The 19,117-nt window shown below is 43.6% G+C and overlaps 1 protein-coding gene across 1 annotated transcript in view; it reads right to left on the reverse strand.

Moving 5' to 3' along the window:
- Positions 1 to 220: 220 nt before the first annotated feature.
- The window catches only part of rftn1b (raftlin, lipid raft linker 1b), a gene marked incomplete at its 3' end in the record, with an annotated part of 80,147 nt that continues 61,250 nt past the window's right edge, over positions 221 to 19,117 (reverse strand). Inside the window, exons 6-9 of the mRNA XM_079163889.1 lie at positions 16,908 to 17,026; positions 6,398 to 6,501; positions 1,664 to 1,739; positions 221 to 874 (exon numbers count right to left, since the gene is read on the reverse strand). Of these exons, the coding sequence (XP_079020015.1) occupies positions 221 to 874; positions 1,664 to 1,739; positions 6,398 to 6,501; positions 16,908 to 17,026 (953 nt within the window). The remainder of the gene's footprint in view (positions 875 to 1,663; positions 1,740 to 6,397; positions 6,502 to 16,907; positions 17,027 to 19,117) is intronic.

Raw genomic sequence — 19,117 nt, forward strand, 5'->3', positions numbered from 1 at the left:
CATTAGGGCTGACGTTACATGAAATCTCTCTGTAGCTACACTATGGCAGGTTGCGGGTGAATTGTCTATGAAAGTTGGTCGGTTTGGAAAATGCTGCAGCGATTGGGGTCGAAGCCCCTTTAATTTGGATCCAGGACAACAACTGTGAACCAGTTCTTACGGTGGGGGAATTTGAGAGGTAGGGTGGGGGGAAAGAAATCTTGACTCTGACTACTTGGGACTACTCTTCCTTCTCCTGGTTTTCGATAGTCGGTGTGGCCTGTGAATCTGCCGTGATCTCCTTGCCGATGACCTCCACGCCTGCCGGCTCTTCCGTCTTGCGTTTGATCGCGATCTCTTCGCCCTCGTCTTTCTCCTCGTCCGTCTCCACCCCGTTTTCGATCACGGCTTCTGCCACGCCCTCGCCTTCTTTTTCTTTGGTCTCGCGCCGAGCTTCGACCGTCGCAACGATTTCCGTCACTTCCTGGACCTCCCCGTTTTCTAAAGGCTCTCCGGTCTCTTTTGTTCCCACTCCTTCCAGTGCTATCTTTTCTTCTCCCTCTTCCACTGTGCCGTGTTCTGCTCCTTTGTCCTCTGTCTCTGCTCCTCCATCTTTCTTTTCAATGCTTATTTCAATCCCATCATCAATCATTCTATCTTCCTCACACCTCGCCTCCCTTTCTTTGGATGTCTCACCTTCTCTTGCTGCCTCTATATCTGTTGCGTTCACCCTCTCATCCCTACTCTGGTCTTCCTCTTTCTCAACCTTCTCTCTGTCGTCAATCTTGGGATCGTCTGCATCCTTCTCGGTCTTTGTTTTTTTCTTCTTCTTGTTCTTTGCCGTGTCTTTGATGCAGTTCTTGTTGGACTTACTTCGGGGCTTGAAGATCAATTTCTGAAACATTCAAAGTTTACATTAGGCCGTTAGTGGAGTGCATTGTGACTCGTTAAATATGCTTTTGGGCACAAAGCAGTGCGCACAGACTTAATTAAGAATGGATCACAGCGGATCTAATATTCCACTGGCATAACGAGCTAATTCAAATGAGTCTCATTGATGCCGAGAAGGAAATTGAGGCCACTTTGAGGGGAGGTATTGGTGGCCTCCAGGTCTTTAGTCTGACCAAACAAGCAGGAAAAAAGTTAATGCAATATGTCGTCAATTACCAGAACAACTTCTGCAGGGTTCAACACACTGCAGGGATAAAGAGAACTGAGATAGACTGCAAAGAAACGGCCAAGAAAATCTTGTTAACGCCAGCAATTCCCTGAGTCTTAAGGCCTATTACATTTGTTGTTGTGATGGCAGTTTAAATTCGGGTCACAGAAAGCGCCAACGTGGATTCATTCCACTGCGGACAAAGGTTAGCTTTAGAGGTTATCGGTGCTATTCAGGGTCGCCAAGAAAGCATTGCCAACCCTGCTTCTCCAAACAACACGTGTGTCTGTTGCTGAGGAACTCCCGATATCTCAAACAGAGAGGAGTCGCCTCACACATGTTCCAGCGCTCTGTGTGTGTGTGTGTGTGTTTGGCTACGTAGAACAAAAACAGCTGCGGAACTGAAGGTGGCAAAAGGTGATGTTGGCCCTGGATAGATGGTTAGCAGGTGTCTGAACGACAGGTGGGAGACGCCGCAACCACATCAGCCAAGAAACACAGAGAGGGGAATGTGAGGTTGTGTACCTTGGATTCCCTCTTCTTTCGGCCCAAGATGGGTCTCTGCAGGAAAACGATCTGTTTGGTGGACAGACTTCCGTCACTAAAAGAGAAACCGAGAGAGAGAGAGAAAAAGAAGAGGAGCAGCTGTAAATGTTGGCAATTCAATAAGTTAATTTCTGTAATCAAAAACCTTTTTTTTGGCACACATTTATTTATACATGTTTAAACATAAAATGATGTTGTATTAGAGCAAACTTTTCCCAGTTGCTTTTCAACATTTATTAACAAACACTGACAGATTATTTGCTTGAAAAATTGCAGCAGAACTCTAAGATAAATATGTATAATTAATTTGCGTTAAATCCTGAGATAACGCATATTGGTACTCCCTCTTCCTGACCTTCCATCAAGATAGTCGGATGATTGCCGGTCACTGCTCATGCTTTACACTCTTATCTGACAGTTCAAGGATATAGGCTTGTGGCCCAACCTCTTCACCGCTGTCATCAGTCATCGTCATCCCCCTCATGTTTGAGGATCGCAAGGAAACAGGTATTTCACACGTAAGGTTGCAGATTTTTAAAGTCCGCCTGAACATCTTCAACTTCTCAGAACATGCGTTACTTCTCTTTTCCTCAATTCTCGAAACATAATCCTCCATCCCGTGCACAAGTCACACTCCTGTGTCTCGAGAAGGATAATCTGCACAAGTGCTCGCGCTGACAGATTAATCATTGCAGGAAATGCAGATTCACTTCTGAGTGGACTTCCTTGTCTCACTCTCACTCCTCCGTCTGCTCGTCTTTGTCAACTCACAGCCCTTTTCGGGTCTCTCTCGCTCTCTCCAACTAGCTGACTGCTTACTTGTACCACTCTGCTTTTATCTCCTGTGACAGACTCATTTTTGACAGTTTTATTGTTTGTTTTTGCTTTATTCCTTCTATTTATCTCTTGCTATTATTGGACATGGCTTAAAAAGCAGATATGTTGTCCTGCGCCGCTATATATCTGACACAAGTTCAATAACACATGCGCTCGCGTGCACGCGCACACACACACACAAAGGTTAGGTGCTGTCTAAAGTTAAGCTGGCAGCTCAACCTTGCACACGAGGAACGATGGCATGTTTATGATCGCTGCAGAACCCTAAAAGCCTGCTACAAATCTTCCCTTTCTCAACATCAAATGGGCTTGAGACTCCTCCAGCAGAAGGCTTACTATCTAAACCATCCAAAGCCCACCACAACTTCTTTCTTTTTTTCCATTACCTTCTTCCTCCCACCATTTATCCGTAAGCTATTTTCGAGGCTGTCAAGAATGCTGGACGGCTTCCTGGCGAATCAAAGCTGAAGACTAACCGGAGTTCCCAGCAAAAGCCCCGGCCCATTAAGCCAGAGAGGAGTGGATGGCTTAGAAAATTACAGGCCTTTACAGAACCTTCTCTCGGCTGTCAGTGTCAGCCGCACTTTTATAACTTGAAGCCATACAGAAGAGCAATGACCTGTGTCTATTTCTGGGTGAATGTACCTGATGGCAGCTTCATCTTTGAGGGGAAATAGTCTACTGCCCACCTCTGCTGCAAACTGCCACATGAAGAAATACAAAACACCTGACAAATCAAATGCTGCACTCAAAAGAATGCGGATTTGTATTCCAAAGAGACTCTAAACTATCTATGTTGATCACTATTTAGTCTCCAACTAATTTAGATACCTGCAATAATGAACTTATTTGTCTGCACCTTGTTGTTCCCTTGTTGTATGTTCGCTTGTTCCACTAATGTTGAGAAATTCACATTTACTGTAGTTAATGGCTCTAAAATGTAATTACCATCTACATTAATCGAATGCGGGCAAACAGGAATGCATGCTCTGAGACAACTACATGAATTAATGTTGTGTGGAGAAGCCGCTGAGCACCAGTTAGCATTAATTTCAGACGCGGCTGAGATCACTGACACTTATCCGACCCCTCCAGATGAAGTGCCGTCTGGAAACCCTCAGACTACAAAAAGCGTGCATTTGCAAATTTGCCGTTTTTAAAAAATTGGAGGAGTCAACAGCACAAAAACAAGTGTAATGAGTATTGCTAATCTCAAATAGATCATCAACCATTATTTCGCCGCGCAAAATGTTTTCAAGGCAGGAGGAGAAATGAGCTCCGTCTTGTACTGTATCTAGGCCGACTCTGATTAATTAGCCATGTTGTGCTGTTGTGCTGTGGCATTTTGAGAGAGATGAGAGAGGGGGGGGGGAAACAAAGCATGAAAATAGAGAGGTAATTAATCAGCTATGCTGGGAAAGAGCAGTAAACATGACCAGCTGAGGTGGGGGCCGAGCAAACAATCGGTCAGTGTACTGATGGAAATGCTGCATGTACACTTCATCAGTACGACACATCGTTGTGTTGAAGAATAGTTTTACATTTTTCCAGCCCATCTTAAAATGATGCCAACATGCCTGTATGTACAATATATTTGTTGCTGAGATCATTCCTCCTCTCCGTACTGGCCTGAAAGGATCCTTTTCTTGTCCTCGTTTTTTTGCAAAGTTTGACAAATCAGGTGGGGGACCCTCCAAAGTAAAAAAAGTTTAGTATGTTATTCCATCTCCTGCATTTCTGGACATTGTTTCCTTGCTGCTGCAGAGGGGCTTGAAAGTGGCTATAAGGCACTAACGTGACCGATCCAGCTGAACTTTAGCGGCCATTTTTCTACACATTAAGGACTGTGGATGTTTTTCTCCCATCACAGCACTCTGAAATTGCTTTTACTGTACTTTGTGTCCATTATAGAAAACTGGAACCATTACAGTGACACATTACCCTTTCACAGGACGTGTGTGTGTGTATTGAATGAATAAAATGTGGCCCTATCTTTTAATTCAAAATGATGGTTACATACGAAGACTGGCAGTGCACTATAGCTTTCTATATGTTAATATTGCTAATTTGGCTAACTGTTTGCTTTGACCGTGTGGACTTTGTAGCATACTTCATATGTTGATCTTGTACTGGAACGTGGGACAGCTAGCTGTACTTAGTGAATACAGTCCCTTCACTTTACTAATGCTTCTTGTTATATTACATATGGTTTAACTCTTGTTTACGTTATCTCCTTATCGACAGCCGTGGGCGGAATCATTGTGTTTTTGGGGTCATACGTCCGTCCCCTTGTAGTGGACGTCCAGTTGAACTCGAGCATGAATTGATTTAGAATTTGGTGGTGAAAGATTAAGATCACTGTGACCTCAAAAAACGCATATTGCTTTTGTCCATTGCTCAGGAATTAAAATGCTAATCACGACAATCTCGCACAAATAGTCTAATAGTGGAAAATGATGAAGTGATGACATTTTGGACAGACATGAATGTAAACTGCAACATGACTGGTTTTGTTTTCAGCCTTGTGTGAAACATCACAGTTCATTCAAATCAAAGAGCAGCCCTGTCAGACAGTGACGGCTTTTTGATTGTAACGCCTATAGTATGAGACTGGTTTGAAGAGACTCTACCATACTGCAGAGACATATTTGACTGGTGCGGTACATCATCGGTATGCTGAAGGACAAATTGTGTCTTGAATTGAAGCTCCTCAGGGCGCCTGAAGAAACATGCGAGGCCTTTTGACCATAAGCGGATGTGCACTCATATAGAAGCTATGAGTGATGAGTCAGCACAGGCTTAGCAGAGGAACCGTTGCCTTTCAGAGAGGAGATTTTCCACCAACAGTCAGAGCTGCTGCTTTTACACTTTCACAGCTGCTTCTCGGCATGAAGCTCAGCCCAAATTTGGCACAGATTTACGTCAATTTCTTCTAAAAGCCGTCTTAGTTCTTCGAACAATAACTTTAACAGATAAGGTGTGCGTGCTACAACTTATACCATTTTCCACTGGAATACTGAGGCATTTACAGTCGGTAGTGCCTGATATAAGTTTCTGTCTTTGGATTTAAAGTTAAAGTTAAAGTTAAAATTTAAAACTTTTTTTTTCTTTCTCAGCTTAACATTTCTTAAACACTTTGTAGGTTTTTGAGTGAACTTCAGAGTCGCCTCCCAGCAACAAAACTAAAAGAAGGCACTAGTGACATTTTCCATTTTTATTCACGGTAAAAAACAAAAGAAATCAAAGTTTGTGTATTCTTTGTAAACACTGCAGTGACGGAGCTGTTACTAATAAATAGCTACTTCATTGTCATCTTGACAAAACTCCCAAATGTCAACTTTTTTTTATGAACTGAGAAAAAAACAAAGTCTTGTTTCAAGCTCAACGTTGATGCACTTTTGGGACAATGTGTGTTTTTAAATGATTCAGGAGCAGTGCTGGAACAGTATGAAGTAGATTTACTACGCAAGTAAAACCTTGAGGCAGGGCTGTTTATTCAGATGTCTCACTCCAGCACATTATCTTCAATTTAATTTTCATTATTTTAGAATCCTATTTACATGTATCTTTTTTTTTTTTTTTTTTATAAAGTCATTTTCTAAATTAGTTAACAATATAAAATGCAAAGATGATGTGTACATAAGTGTTCAACCCTTAGGTCTTAGGAGACGCATACATTATCAGTGGTGCAGCTAATTGGTTTAATAAATACCATGATCGGCTGTGTGTTCTGAATACTTATTACTTGTTCATAATTCAAAGGTAGCACAGAGGCTTGTGGTTGCTGCTGTTGCAATTCCTTCTGCTTGCCAACTGGGGTAGTTGGAGGTGACCGATTACTTAATGTCCCTTTAATGGTCGGCTGAGGGTCATTACCTGTTGGTCTTGATTACAGGAGTTGGCAGCACACAGGTGAGCCTCCATCCATACGTGGCCAGGGACTGTAGCAGGGGAACATAATCTGCCTTCACCTGCAAACCCTGCGGAGAAAACAAGACGTCCATTACGACCTGCAATCAGCCCAAACAGCCCAAACAGCCGTCTCCACACACACACACACACACACACACACACGGTGTGCATGCATATTATGTAGCAGAGCGCATTCGCTGCTCTGATTACGGCTGTGAAGCATCAAGGTACGAGACGCAATCAAGCGCCGTGGGCATCGCTTCAAATCTCGGTTAACGAAAACTACCCTTCCTCTCACACATGATGGCTTTAATACAATGAGTGTGTGCAGCCGTAGAGCTTGTTTTCAGAGCAATGTACACAGCAAAGAATAACAAAACCTGAGACATAAACTGCTGAACAAACTCCCTGGTTGCCATGAGTCAACATGGCAACCATCTCTATTCATGACGAGCATTTTGTCAGCACAGTGAGTCCTTGAGCAAATAGACTGCTCCTGTGAAACTGCTCACTTTGTGGTAAACATTTAAACTCTGCTTGTGCTATTAGAATACTCAATAGAAATGAGCCATTGTCTCAATGACAGATTTAAACCGAGACTGGCCGAAACACAAACATCTATATGATTGTTTTTACTTAAGAGTTAGTCAGTCTAACTGAAATGCACACAGATTACTAAATGTACTATCGGAACACACACACACACACACACACACACACACACACACACACACACACACACACACTGTTCAGAGAGGAAGCGTGTGGGTGGTTTGCCATTCTTGTCATGTTAGGTAACCTGCCGAAAATGCAAAACCGCAGCGCGTGTCAGTCAGATTGCTTGAAACCAACAACAACATATGCATACACACACACACACACACACACACACACACACACACACACACACACACACACACACACACACACACACACACACACACACACACACACACACACACACACACACACACACACACACACACACACACACACACACACACACACACACAGAGCTGGCTGGCTTAATATTCTCCAAAAGGATGCCTGAAGTTATGGACTGTGCAAAATAACAATAATTTGAAAGATAAGAGTAAAACAAAAGTCTCAGTATTCAGGCCGTTACCTTTTTTATTTTATATTTTACATAAATTCCAGACCGTTACACCCGGATGTGCAGCATGGGTGCTGATGTGAGTCAGAAAGGCGGTGAACATGAACGCAGAACTTCAGAGTATATTCATAGTGCACCTACACACGCGACATTAGCCTTCACTGTACTGTGAACTGGGAAAGTCTCATCTAATTAAAGCTGCACCAGCCAAGGTTTTCGTGTGAATATACTGTACATTCATCAGCGTGAGCCACAGAGAGGCTGCATTAGAAAAGTGTCCCTTTTGTCCCCAAAGGAGCTGCACAAAAATATCAAAAACATCAGGTGACACAAAAGCAAAGGACCCATCACCTTCTTGGTTTCCTCTCTTTTCATATGAAGTATCGCAGATCGTAAAAGCTTTTATTGTGGTAGGTCTAACCAGGGTGCTAGTTGGCGATCTTGTCGTGTTTTATGCTCTCACCAGTTAATGCTTTAGCATAAACTCCTTCATGCTCTCGTAACCACGGCACAATTTTCTCCAGCTATAGCAGTAGAGAGAGAGAGAGAGACAGACCTCAAATCAAACCACTTAAACCCACTCCACCGCACATCGCCTCATCTTTCTTCCACAGATTCTTATTGACCAGGATGACAGAACATGAACACAAACAGACCTACAGCAGTCGCATATCAAGTTGGAGGTTGCGAAGAGCTAATCGTTAGAATACAAGACGCTGCTCCAGACATTATTTACACAAGCATTACTTTCTACGTTCCTGCAGGGAGCGGTGCATCTGCATTTTTTCGTTCGGAGGTTTACGTTGGAACCACTCCCAGAAAGAGGCTCTCTTTTCAAAGCCTTGCCCGGAAAGTAAATTGAGAAATAATTTTTTTCTGTAATGGCTTGCTGTTCTTTGGAGTAGGTGAGAGTTAATCACAGTCCCCGGAGTCTGGCTCCCCTCTCTCCCTGACTTATTATGCAGGGCCACCTCGCTGCATCAGCACTCCAGCACCAACCCTCCGAGCCTCAAAAACAAAGCAATCACGGCGCCATCTTTGTCTCCGATGTTATCTGTGCGACTATAAAGAAGGACCACACGGTGAGAGGAGAGAGGAGCCTGTAGTTCAACAACCTCGGTTGAAGCTACTTTAAATTAAATCCAGGTTTTTTTTTCCTGAGATCATCTCGTCACACAGACAAACACATTTTGTACCTTGGAGCAGCGGGCTCCAACCGCCTCGCTGAAGGGCATCCCAGCATGAAGAGCAGAATATGTCAGTGGCTTTCACTGTCACAGTTCTCCCAGCTGATGATGGCAACAACTGCAAAGGCAATAACCCACATCTAACCTCAACGTTTTTTGATTTTAAACCTACAGTCTGTCGTTTCCTGAGATGGTATGGAGATGTGTTGTCCAGTGTTTGGGAACTTGGACCTTAGACAAAGTTTGTTTTCAGCCCTATGGCGAGGGGAGGGGGCAGCTGCAGGTCAACTGGAGGTTCAAAGTGTTCGCTCAACAAAAACACCAGTATGTTGTCTTTCTTTAAACCCCCCCCTCCACCGAGTCAGCAAGGCAGACATAACAAACCATAATTCTGTTTTGCACCAGCTCTGACTGTGGCTGTAATTTTGCAGACAACTGGGGTCAACGGCTCCGCAGACACAATCCAGTAATGATGAAGCAAATACCTTTTAAAAAAGGGCATTCAGATCCTGATAGAGTGTTGTCACAGCAACGGCAAGTTCAGCATCCACCATGTTTTAAAGCACTGGAATATTTGTGCTTTTAAAAATATATATATATATATATATTTCCTCACTTTTACATGAGGATATGATGGTGAATTTGTGAACCCTCCACACACGGTTGCCCTCGCTGCAATTGTGCAATCGAGCCGTCTGCACCGCTCAGACCGCAAGATGCATGAAAGAAGTTTGACAGAACAAGATCACCACAAAGTCCACTCGCTTTACTGTTCTGTAGCTTCCAATCGCATCACATGATCAACAGATGAGTTTGTCCAACTGTTGTGTAATTGTAGATGTCCAAAGTTACATAATTCTGAGCAAGTTAAGGACTTCTTGTTGGCATGGCTTTATATACTTTATCTTTATCTGGTGTAAGTGAAATGTTTCAATAAATGGATTGCCATGAAATGTGGACATCCTTGGTGCCCAGAATTGTAAACTCTTTGATCCCTCTTTCAAATATCCATCATCGGGTCAACTGTTTAATTTGTCCAATGCTTTGGTTACACCGATGCACTTTTTAAGTTCCTCCAAAGTTAATCCAAACTTCAGACTTTTCCATGGTATTAGTCTACCGTTGAGTCAAGGCCAAACTATGCGGCCTGATAACAAGATGAGTCAGCGCATGGAGTTTACTGCTCCTCCTTTGCTCTCACTGAAAGCTTTTATCATGTACTTTTACAGGGGGAAGGAAGATATTATTTGATGTTTGAAACTGACTGAAATGTGGCTTCTGAGACCGATCACCAGACAAATCATCAGCTTTACAGCGACAGCCCTGATTATTTCATCATATAAAGAGAGAGGGCCCAGAGCCACATTGTGACAGAGGAGCCCAGAGTTCTTCCCTGTGTCTCCGTTTGCTTTAAGTTAGATAAGAAACCAGATGTTTTTTTTTTAACTGATCTGATTCTTCTCACCGTAACCTAGTTTGGTGAAGAGAGGAACAAGAGATGAAGACACGCCAGTTTCTGTGTCATGTTAACCTCAATTTAGACTCAAATCTGCCTCCTTAGACTGTTCACTTTTGCTCATCACTCCACCCAATTTATTACATTCCATTATTATGTTGTTACTGATGTGTAAGCAGTATTCTACAGCTGTAACTGGTCAAGGTGGAGCTAATTTCAACTACTTAATATACAGTCATGTAAGTCTAGGTGACCAACCTCTAAAAAGTCACAAGATTGCACAGTATTAAACCATTTAATCATGTATTTTAAATGTAAAATCTTTATCTGAATATCTAAAATCGGTTTAGAAATGCAGGGTAATATTTCCCTCTGAAATGGAGTAGAAGTATTAAGTAGCATACAATGGAAAACACTACAGTGCTTGAGTAAATGTACGCCACAGCTCAGCCTCTATTCTGTCACGGTGTTTCTAAAACACCTGATAAACAACCACACTACCTATGAACCGAAACCTCCGCCCCCGGATCTATCGGCATCATCGTCACGTTGTCGGACAGAGCGGGCGCGATCTCTCACTTGCAGGGACGGTGCAAATGACTCTCCTTCTATCTGGGTCACCTCTTCTCTCACCTCAGTCAGAAAGGATAGCAATATCACGGACAGGCGATGCACGCTAGCGACCTCCGCACGACAGACGAGCCACAGCATGCACACACACAGAGACACGGGAAGCATAAGAAATATATAATATTGTAAGAATATACTGTATGTTATAAATAATGCACCAGGCTTGATGGTAGAGGGGGAAAAAAACGACTAATCTGCATCCTGAGTTCTTTGCATTGACGAGTGAACCCAGAGGAAGACACTCAGTACCTTCCTGTGTGAACCTGATTTCAAGCAGATCTGAGTCACAGAACACACACACGCTATGTTCGTGTGTGTGTGTGTGTGTGTGTATATATATGACTGAGGTGTCCTTGTCTATGTCCTAAAGTATTTCTTCAAAGCGTCCTCCCTGCCACACCGACTCTGCGATGTGGGGCCCTAATCCAATTTCTTTAGTTTCCTGAGAGTGTGAAGTGCTGCTCTTTAAAGCCGCGGATGCAAGTGAATTCTGGGAATGAGTGACAACAATGTCGGCGCTGTTAAGCTCCTTTCGCTTGCTTTGACTTTGGACTGCCATTTCTTAAATTTGAACTCCACTGATATTAACTTTTAGGGTGTCTTTCTGCAGGAGTAGAAACACACACACACACACACACACACACACACACACACACACACACACACACACACACACACACACACACACACACACACACTCTCTAAACTCTCCTTGCAGTTTTTCCGGTTTTTCTTTTAGGTTACTTACGAGTTGTCAAGATCAAGGAGCGAGCACGCCTGCCAACATCGTCACAGTGCAGCGCTTGAAGTGGTTGAGAGAACATTTTACTTCCCGACAATCATGCTGGGATATCTAAAACTATATGTGCAGACGGTAAAGCACACACAGCTTCTTATTAAGTCGACCTTTAGATCCTTTATCTATCTCAAGTCAGTTATTTCAGCTGTAAATTATTTCGTGAACACCAAAGTCATAAAACGACAGTTATTTTTTATGTTCTAGCTGCACTAATAATACCCATAAACACTGCTTTTCTGGTGGTAACAAGGGAGCTACTGAGCAATCTGTCTTACTATCTGCTCTTACCATTTTTCTAAGTTATGCATAAAGCATTGCAATCATTTCCTTGCAGGTTTTGTTTTTGTTTGTGTATATTTTTTCAGTAGTAGAACCAAGCTGCATCTCTGCTGTAGCTAATTAGTGTAATAAACACCCGTGCCAGTTTTATTGCTCTGGAAAGGAACAATTTAAAAAGGTTGGAAACAAAAAGAAACAAAAAACGAACTTTCTCATTTAGCTCCAGCTTCCAGGATCGTTTCTCTTTTATGTGCTGCAGTTTGGAGGTTTGTGCTGCCCCTTGAAACGGAGGTGAATTGACTTTTGTTTGTGCTGCTCAAAATTCATTCGCCCTCTCTATTTTGGGGAGGTGGCACACTAAGATCTTGTGCATGGATGGATACCACTGGGTGGAAGTGTAAATATGCTTATTGGGGTAAATTTACCCTTTTTTAGGGTGATGCTTTACAGACCCATTGCCTGTACATTGATTTTTGACTTCTTTATTCCTGATTTTCCTCTTGGGGGCACCTCACCAGGATTACATGTCAAAGTCAATTTACTAGTTGTAGGGAGTACAACACAACCTGTAAAACATGTTGTATAATGTCTTCTGTGGCTTTGAGGGAGCTTTATCAAGTCTGAGAAAACTTGAGTTATGTTATTTTGGGCTTTTTAAATAGAAAATGTGCATTACACACTGTGGGCATTGAGGAAAAACATCAGGATCTAAGGAAAGACATCTGCATCACTAGAAATAAAGGAGCGAGACGACATGGAGAGGGGACTGTTTGAATGTTTTAACTCGTCTCCCAACTGACTTGGCAAAGGTTTGATTGGCAGATAGTTCTTCTAATCACCTGCCAAGTATCATATAAAAGTACATGCCCTTTTCCAAATGGTTTCCAATGACTCCTCCTCCTCCGATGGGTCTGTGTAACAAACAAAATTCCACGCTGCTGGAATTCACTCATCCAACCAGACCGCCGGTATCGGACGCTTTTCTCACCGCAGACGACGCACAGCACAAGTGAATTTGCACGTGAACACAAGAACTAGCCACGTCGTCACTGGAAGCCGATACTCTTCACAGACAGGAGAAGGTTTACTGTCTCGACTAATGATAGGCGAGTTAGGGTTTGGAGACACTTGGGAGAGCGATATGATGACTGCAGCATTGTGGAAGTTAATGACATTTGAGGCAAAATTAATGTAATTTCGTTTCGTTAAGGTTCAAATTATGGTAATGTTTAATTATTTCTTGGATACCGTCTCAAATTAACAAATGCAACCATACACCTTACCATTTTAGTAATCAAATATTATTTAAATAATCTCTGTTCCTTTTATTTTTTGGGGTTCTGTAGATGGATACTGAATACTAAATTGCTTGTGTGCTCATTTAAAAAAGTACACTTTTTGGCTTTTCCCTCCAATAACACTGTCAGACTTGCAATCAACCTCAAATCGCCTCAACAGAACCAGAGATATTGTCTCCTTTGCTCCACACATTCTCCTTCCTTGTCGGATTCTGGCACCTACACTTCCCACAATGCAACTTGATTGCAGTGTTATGCTAGTAGCGTGTATTGTAGCCTCTAGCCGCTTGCCTCGAGCAGAGATGAGTAGCGTTCTAAAGAGGTCTGGTAAAAATCAAAGAGGTCTTTGAAGCTCATGATGTTACATTGAGTAAAATGTTCCACCCGGAGATGAGATGTTTTTTTTAAGGCTGCACCATCAGGTCAGATGCAGCTATTCTACATCTCATAAACAGTAGCATGACAAGTTAGATATAGTTCTAAACTTTTATTATGGTCTTGAGAATTTAAAATACTGCTCGTTGCACGACATACGTTTGTCATAACGGACCTAACGCTGGCAGAGTTGAAGTGGATAATGGAGCTTTAAACAACATAGAAGCTTCTAAGGAACATCAGACCCCTCAATAGACGTCAGTAGTGCAGGTGAAAACCAGTTCATCTTTGAAAGGATGAACTGATTTTCACCGCAGCAGCTCATTGCTGGCAAACATATTAGGACCAAACCTAGCTGAGGTCTGAAGGAGGTTTTGTTTGGTTGTTGCTCCTTTTGAAACTCAGTGAGAGGAAAGAGTGCTTTCACTACATTAGTTTCAAGGCAGCTCCTGAAGGGATTTTCCCACTGGACACGAGCGATGCGGAGCTGCTCCTTATTGGAGTTTCATAGCAGAGACCCCTGATGAGTTATTTATTTTGAGCACTCCACCACCATCCATGTGGTTCCTTTTGAGGTCATTGTCACACTCAGGCAACTGCTGCATCTTCAGATGTATTCTGAACATCTGTCAATAATCTGTGTTGTTTTGCTTTTCATGAAAAGAAATGTCTAACAGCTCTGAAGCACTTTTCTTCAGAAGACATGCAGCCTTATGCTGGACACTGTACGTGCGTATGTGAATGTCTGCCACTTATCATCTTGTGCATTTTGTGCTTTTTCTTCAGGCTGCACTTAAATCGTCATTTCTCTCTGATTTGTTTTGAAGTCAGAATGTTTTCACATTTGTTGGCTTTTCATCATTGTACTTAAAAACATTTTTTGATACCTTGTCAGAGTAGAACTAGACTAACTAAACTAAACTCTAAATGACCTGATAAGATGAATGTATTTTATATGGAAGCCTCTGAGTGTCATTGTCTTACTTGTCAGCAAGGTCTAATGTTCTGCTTATTGTATCCGTATAATCGACCGATGCGATGTCCCGCTCCACTTAGATACCGTCGCTAGGTCGGACAAGCTTGACAAAAAGAAAAATGGAGGTGTCGGTTCTGTTTAGCCGGGTGCTGCAGATTAGTCTCAAAGGCAATATAGCTCCAAGAAGTTGACTGCTTCTTGAAGGATTACAGTATGGAAGGATATATTTACAATGATAAACTTTACTCGGGTAACTTTGCCCGTTGGGAAGCTAGATGTCGTGAATGTCAAAATAAATGACACCATAAGTTACTTAGGGGCGACAGTCGTGGCACATAGCTTTAAAGAGATAAAAACAAAGGAATGAAATAATTCTGGTTCACCAGACGCCTCCCTTCTTCGACCTGCTCTCCCTGCTGGGAGCCAACACCAACACCGGGACTTATGAAGGGTCAATTGTTACAACCAGTATTCTGCATCCATATTCAGTAGTATTCTGCTCCTCTGCAGACCCCTGTAGATCTGATGCCATTAGAAACTCAGCTTTTTTTTTTCTCTCTCATGCAAATTCCCCGATTACTTCTCCGTTCTAAACGGAACAATTCTAAACAACTTTCTTATTCCGTCAGTGATGAACAGTCACCGTCCCTGAGACGATACACCCCCCCCACTTGATGACAATATAAATGATTGCTGTCCCTCAGTGAAACGGCTTCCTCGTCTTCTCTGAGCTTCATACAGTCAACCGCCTTTCAGACTTCTGGATAAATAGAACTGTAGAGCTTTAAGGGGGAAAACAAGATGGCATATATATATATATATATATATATATATATATATATATAAAGAAGAAGAGAAGAAAAAAAAAAACCACGCAATCAGTATTCTGCCTTATTTTTCATTGTAATTATCCCGGCACTGAAACAATAATGAGCTGTGAGGATTCTTTGCATATCAATTTTCAGGCAGTTATCACAGTGAATGGGGATGATGTGAAGCCCTGATCGCCCTTTGTGAAGGAGTGTGCTGTCAATCTGATTTGGCATGGTGCAGATTGCTCTGGTGAAGCAGTTTTTTTTGATAAAGTCCCAGTGGAAGAGTTGATTGGATCTCCTGGAACACTGGCTGTGGGTTTCGGCGTCATTCACTGTTGACGTTTCTGAGGAAGCCTTGAAATCCATTAAGCTGTAACAGTATCACCGTTCATCTCAGAGGAGAGGAGGCTTTACTGCTGCCACCAGACGACTGCAGGAGTCTTTTTTTTATTTTTTTATTTTGTTTTATTGGCACATGAGGCCATCAGCGCTGCGCTGGTCAATCACAGAGCCACATTTTTAAGGGACAAAAGTCTCCTTTCACACTTGGACAGCCACGGGCCACAAAAAAAAAAAAAGTCTAAATTCAATTACAGTGATAGCATCGGCAAACACATAGAGACACACGGAACCAAACTCATCCGCACAAACACATGCAGCTGCATGCACAAACACACAGGCACACACACACACACACATACATACATACGGCTGAAAGGCAATGAAATGGCCGCAAACCCTTCAACTCTAGACAGAAATCAATTTCCAACTTGGAACTTGTGCTGAGGAGAGACGGTAATCGGTGGGCAGATAAGGGCTTGTTTGCTCCTGATAAGACAAGCGACCATGACACATGTCCCATAAATTGAGATTTGACAGATTTGCCTTTGGGGTTGTTGACGGGGGGGAAGGTTGGCTGTGAGGAGGGTCTGGTAGGGCACGATATCTGAGTGACAACTGATTTCTATACAGGAGGTCCAGACTTTCTAAGAGGATTTGTGCTGTAAACAAGCTTGGGCAATGTGGCTCAAATATACTGTTGAATAAGACGCTATCAATATGAATATTTTACCGATATTGATTGGTGACAGAGGTGAACGACGAACACAGGACTGTTGTCCAGGAGATCTCTGCAAAATCTCCCGTTCGTGTTCATTTGGCCTGAGATGTGGTGACTGCGAAGCTTATGATTCACATCATTTTCATCCTCATCGAACCATTGAGTGAGCTCTTGTGCCGCATATGAAAGCATCTGAAGTCCTGATGTTTCTCTGTTCATTTATTCAGGTTTTTATCTTTAATTCGTAACCGCTTTTATCAAAATATGACGCATGTTGATTTCAGTTATGTGGTGGGACACTAACTCTGGTCATTCGTACGGTGTTACACACCTATTCACCGACACTTACTTTCCCCCTCCATGTCCATATATAACACTCTACCCCCTGCATTGAAACTGAATAGAAATTATTTCCTACAACCTTTTTTAAAGAAGAGCACAAAACCCGCGACGCTTCGAGGAAAAGGCAAAATCTCTCCACTCACGTTAATGACGGTCCACTGCTCCACCACGATGGCATCGTATGTCGGGGTCGCCGCGTTCGGCTCAACCTCGCTCGCTTCCTGGAAGATGAAGACGCTCTCCACCGACTTAGGCAGCATATCTGCAGAGAAGAAGAAGAACGAGGAAATAAATCGAGGCGTGAAGAGAGTAGTTACTGGATGCGGCGTGTCTGTCTTGTCTCTGCGGCTGCTTTTTAGGCCCTCCAGGCCAGAGGAAATGGAATGATATCACTCAGCCACATTCACACACAACCCTTTATTACATAGCCAGTGGTGTGGGCCATTTGTATGAGCAATGTGCACTTATACATTATGCAGGGGGACAATGTAAAAGAAAGGAGCAGGTATTCCCCTTCTGGGATGTTTAAAAAGAAGAGGAGACATTATGCCCTGCTGGGTTTTCTTGCTCGACAGCTACACAAAGTCTAATCGCGGCCGGGAAACAAGGTGAATGCAATAGCTGATAGGATTCAGAGGATCAGGACTGAGAACCACCGCTTTAAAAAAAAAAAGATGGAAGCGATGGAAAAATGCAGCCACTGATTTAATGAAGTCAGCCCGTAAGGCATTTAAAGCATAAATCCTTTTGCTAAGCCTGAATAATTCACCTTTAGAAAGACTTGAATTAAGCGAGCCACATAAAGACATTGACGCTTTAGGCCACGAGTGAGATTGTGCGCCGCTGACCAAATAGATTTTCTCGGCTTCTCTCCTGTTGGAAGCTAACAATCTTCGGATTGCCACCCGAGAGAGAAGCAGCGCTCCGGCCCCCGAGAGCCGGGACCCCTCTCCACCCAACGTCTCTTGTTATTCGTTTGATGCACGTGCACGTTGCATGCAGGTACGAACACACACACGGACGCAATACCATGGTCCAGTCTTCCCGGCTGGCCTGAGTGCTTTCTCATTACTCCCACACCATTTACACACTAATGCAGTTTGCTGGGGCCCAGACACCAATACGAGACACTCCACATTTCATTACTGGGCCCTAATAGTAGGGGGATGAGAGGCTGCTGGAGAGGAAAGAAAGAAAGGAGGGAGGGAGCAAGACAGTAGGAGAGATGGAGCGGAGGGATGACAGGCTCTTTTATTACCCTCCCCTCCCTGAAAACCTATTTAGGACCTGCGTACGCTCAATTGAAGACATCTCTCACACATCTACTCTCTCAAATACAGACATTGTCGCTGGTCACCCCATCCACCTGTTCGCCTTTTTTCCCTTCCTCCACTCCCTCTATCTCCTCCATCCTCCCTCCAGTCCAACGCTTCTCCGTCTCGTTCCTCAGCCCCATGGCATATAGTTTGAAAGAAGCCTTTTGGGTAAAAACGGGAGGCGTCGAGGCCCACCGTCGGTTCCCCCCGCCGGGCGCGTCAGGGATCACTCGGGTGCAGCTCGACAAAGGGTTTCTGTCTCGCTGCTCTAGAGGGAGCAGCCTGTCTCTGGAGATAATGCAGACGGAGGCTGTGCAGGGGAGAGAGGAGAGAGGGAGAACGAGGAGAAGTGGATGAGAAGGAGTCGGTTGCTGGGGGGCGTAGAGTCCGTCTGGGGAATGCACCGGTTGCGTGCACAAGTAAACATTATCTCGTGCCTATTGACTGAGTGCTGAGCCAAGCACCCAGCGGGCCGACTGAGAATAAGTTGTTTACACTTGCAAAAAGAAATAACCACCGTGCGTGCGCCCTCAGTGAAATTGACTCACACAGTCAAGGTCGCAGGGCGAGGCATGCAAATACAGTCGCACTAAAAAACGGGGAGTGACAGCGCTGGGACTGAGAGACACAGAGGCAAATGGAAGGGGAGAGTCAGATAGCTGGAGTGACAGCAAAGTGACACATAGCAGCTGAAATCGGCACCCAAATGACAGATGGGGAGGGGGGGGGGGGAATCACCAACCCAGTGTGCGTCAGCTGACACACGGAGAGTGAAACTTAAAGTTTGACGTAGTCTGTGGTGTGTGTGGGTGTTTGAATGTAGACGTGAGGTCTTTGGCTGCACATATCAAGTGAGTTTGGAAGCAGTTCGTTCCTAATATTCATGGCCACGTTCGCCAACCTGCTGTTGCGCATGGGTTTCTAGCACACAGTGCTTCTGAGCGAGGAAACAGCCGAGCGACTTGACAGGAAGTTGTTCCCACGAAGCCGTGTGCAACTTTGCACAGTCTGGCCTCAGAATTAGTTATGATTCCAGC

This window comes from Pholis gunnellus (assembly GCF_910591455.1).
Source record: "Pholis gunnellus genome assembly, chromosome: 8".
Lineage (NCBI taxonomy): Eukaryota > Metazoa > Chordata > Actinopteri > Perciformes > Pholidae > Pholis > Pholis gunnellus.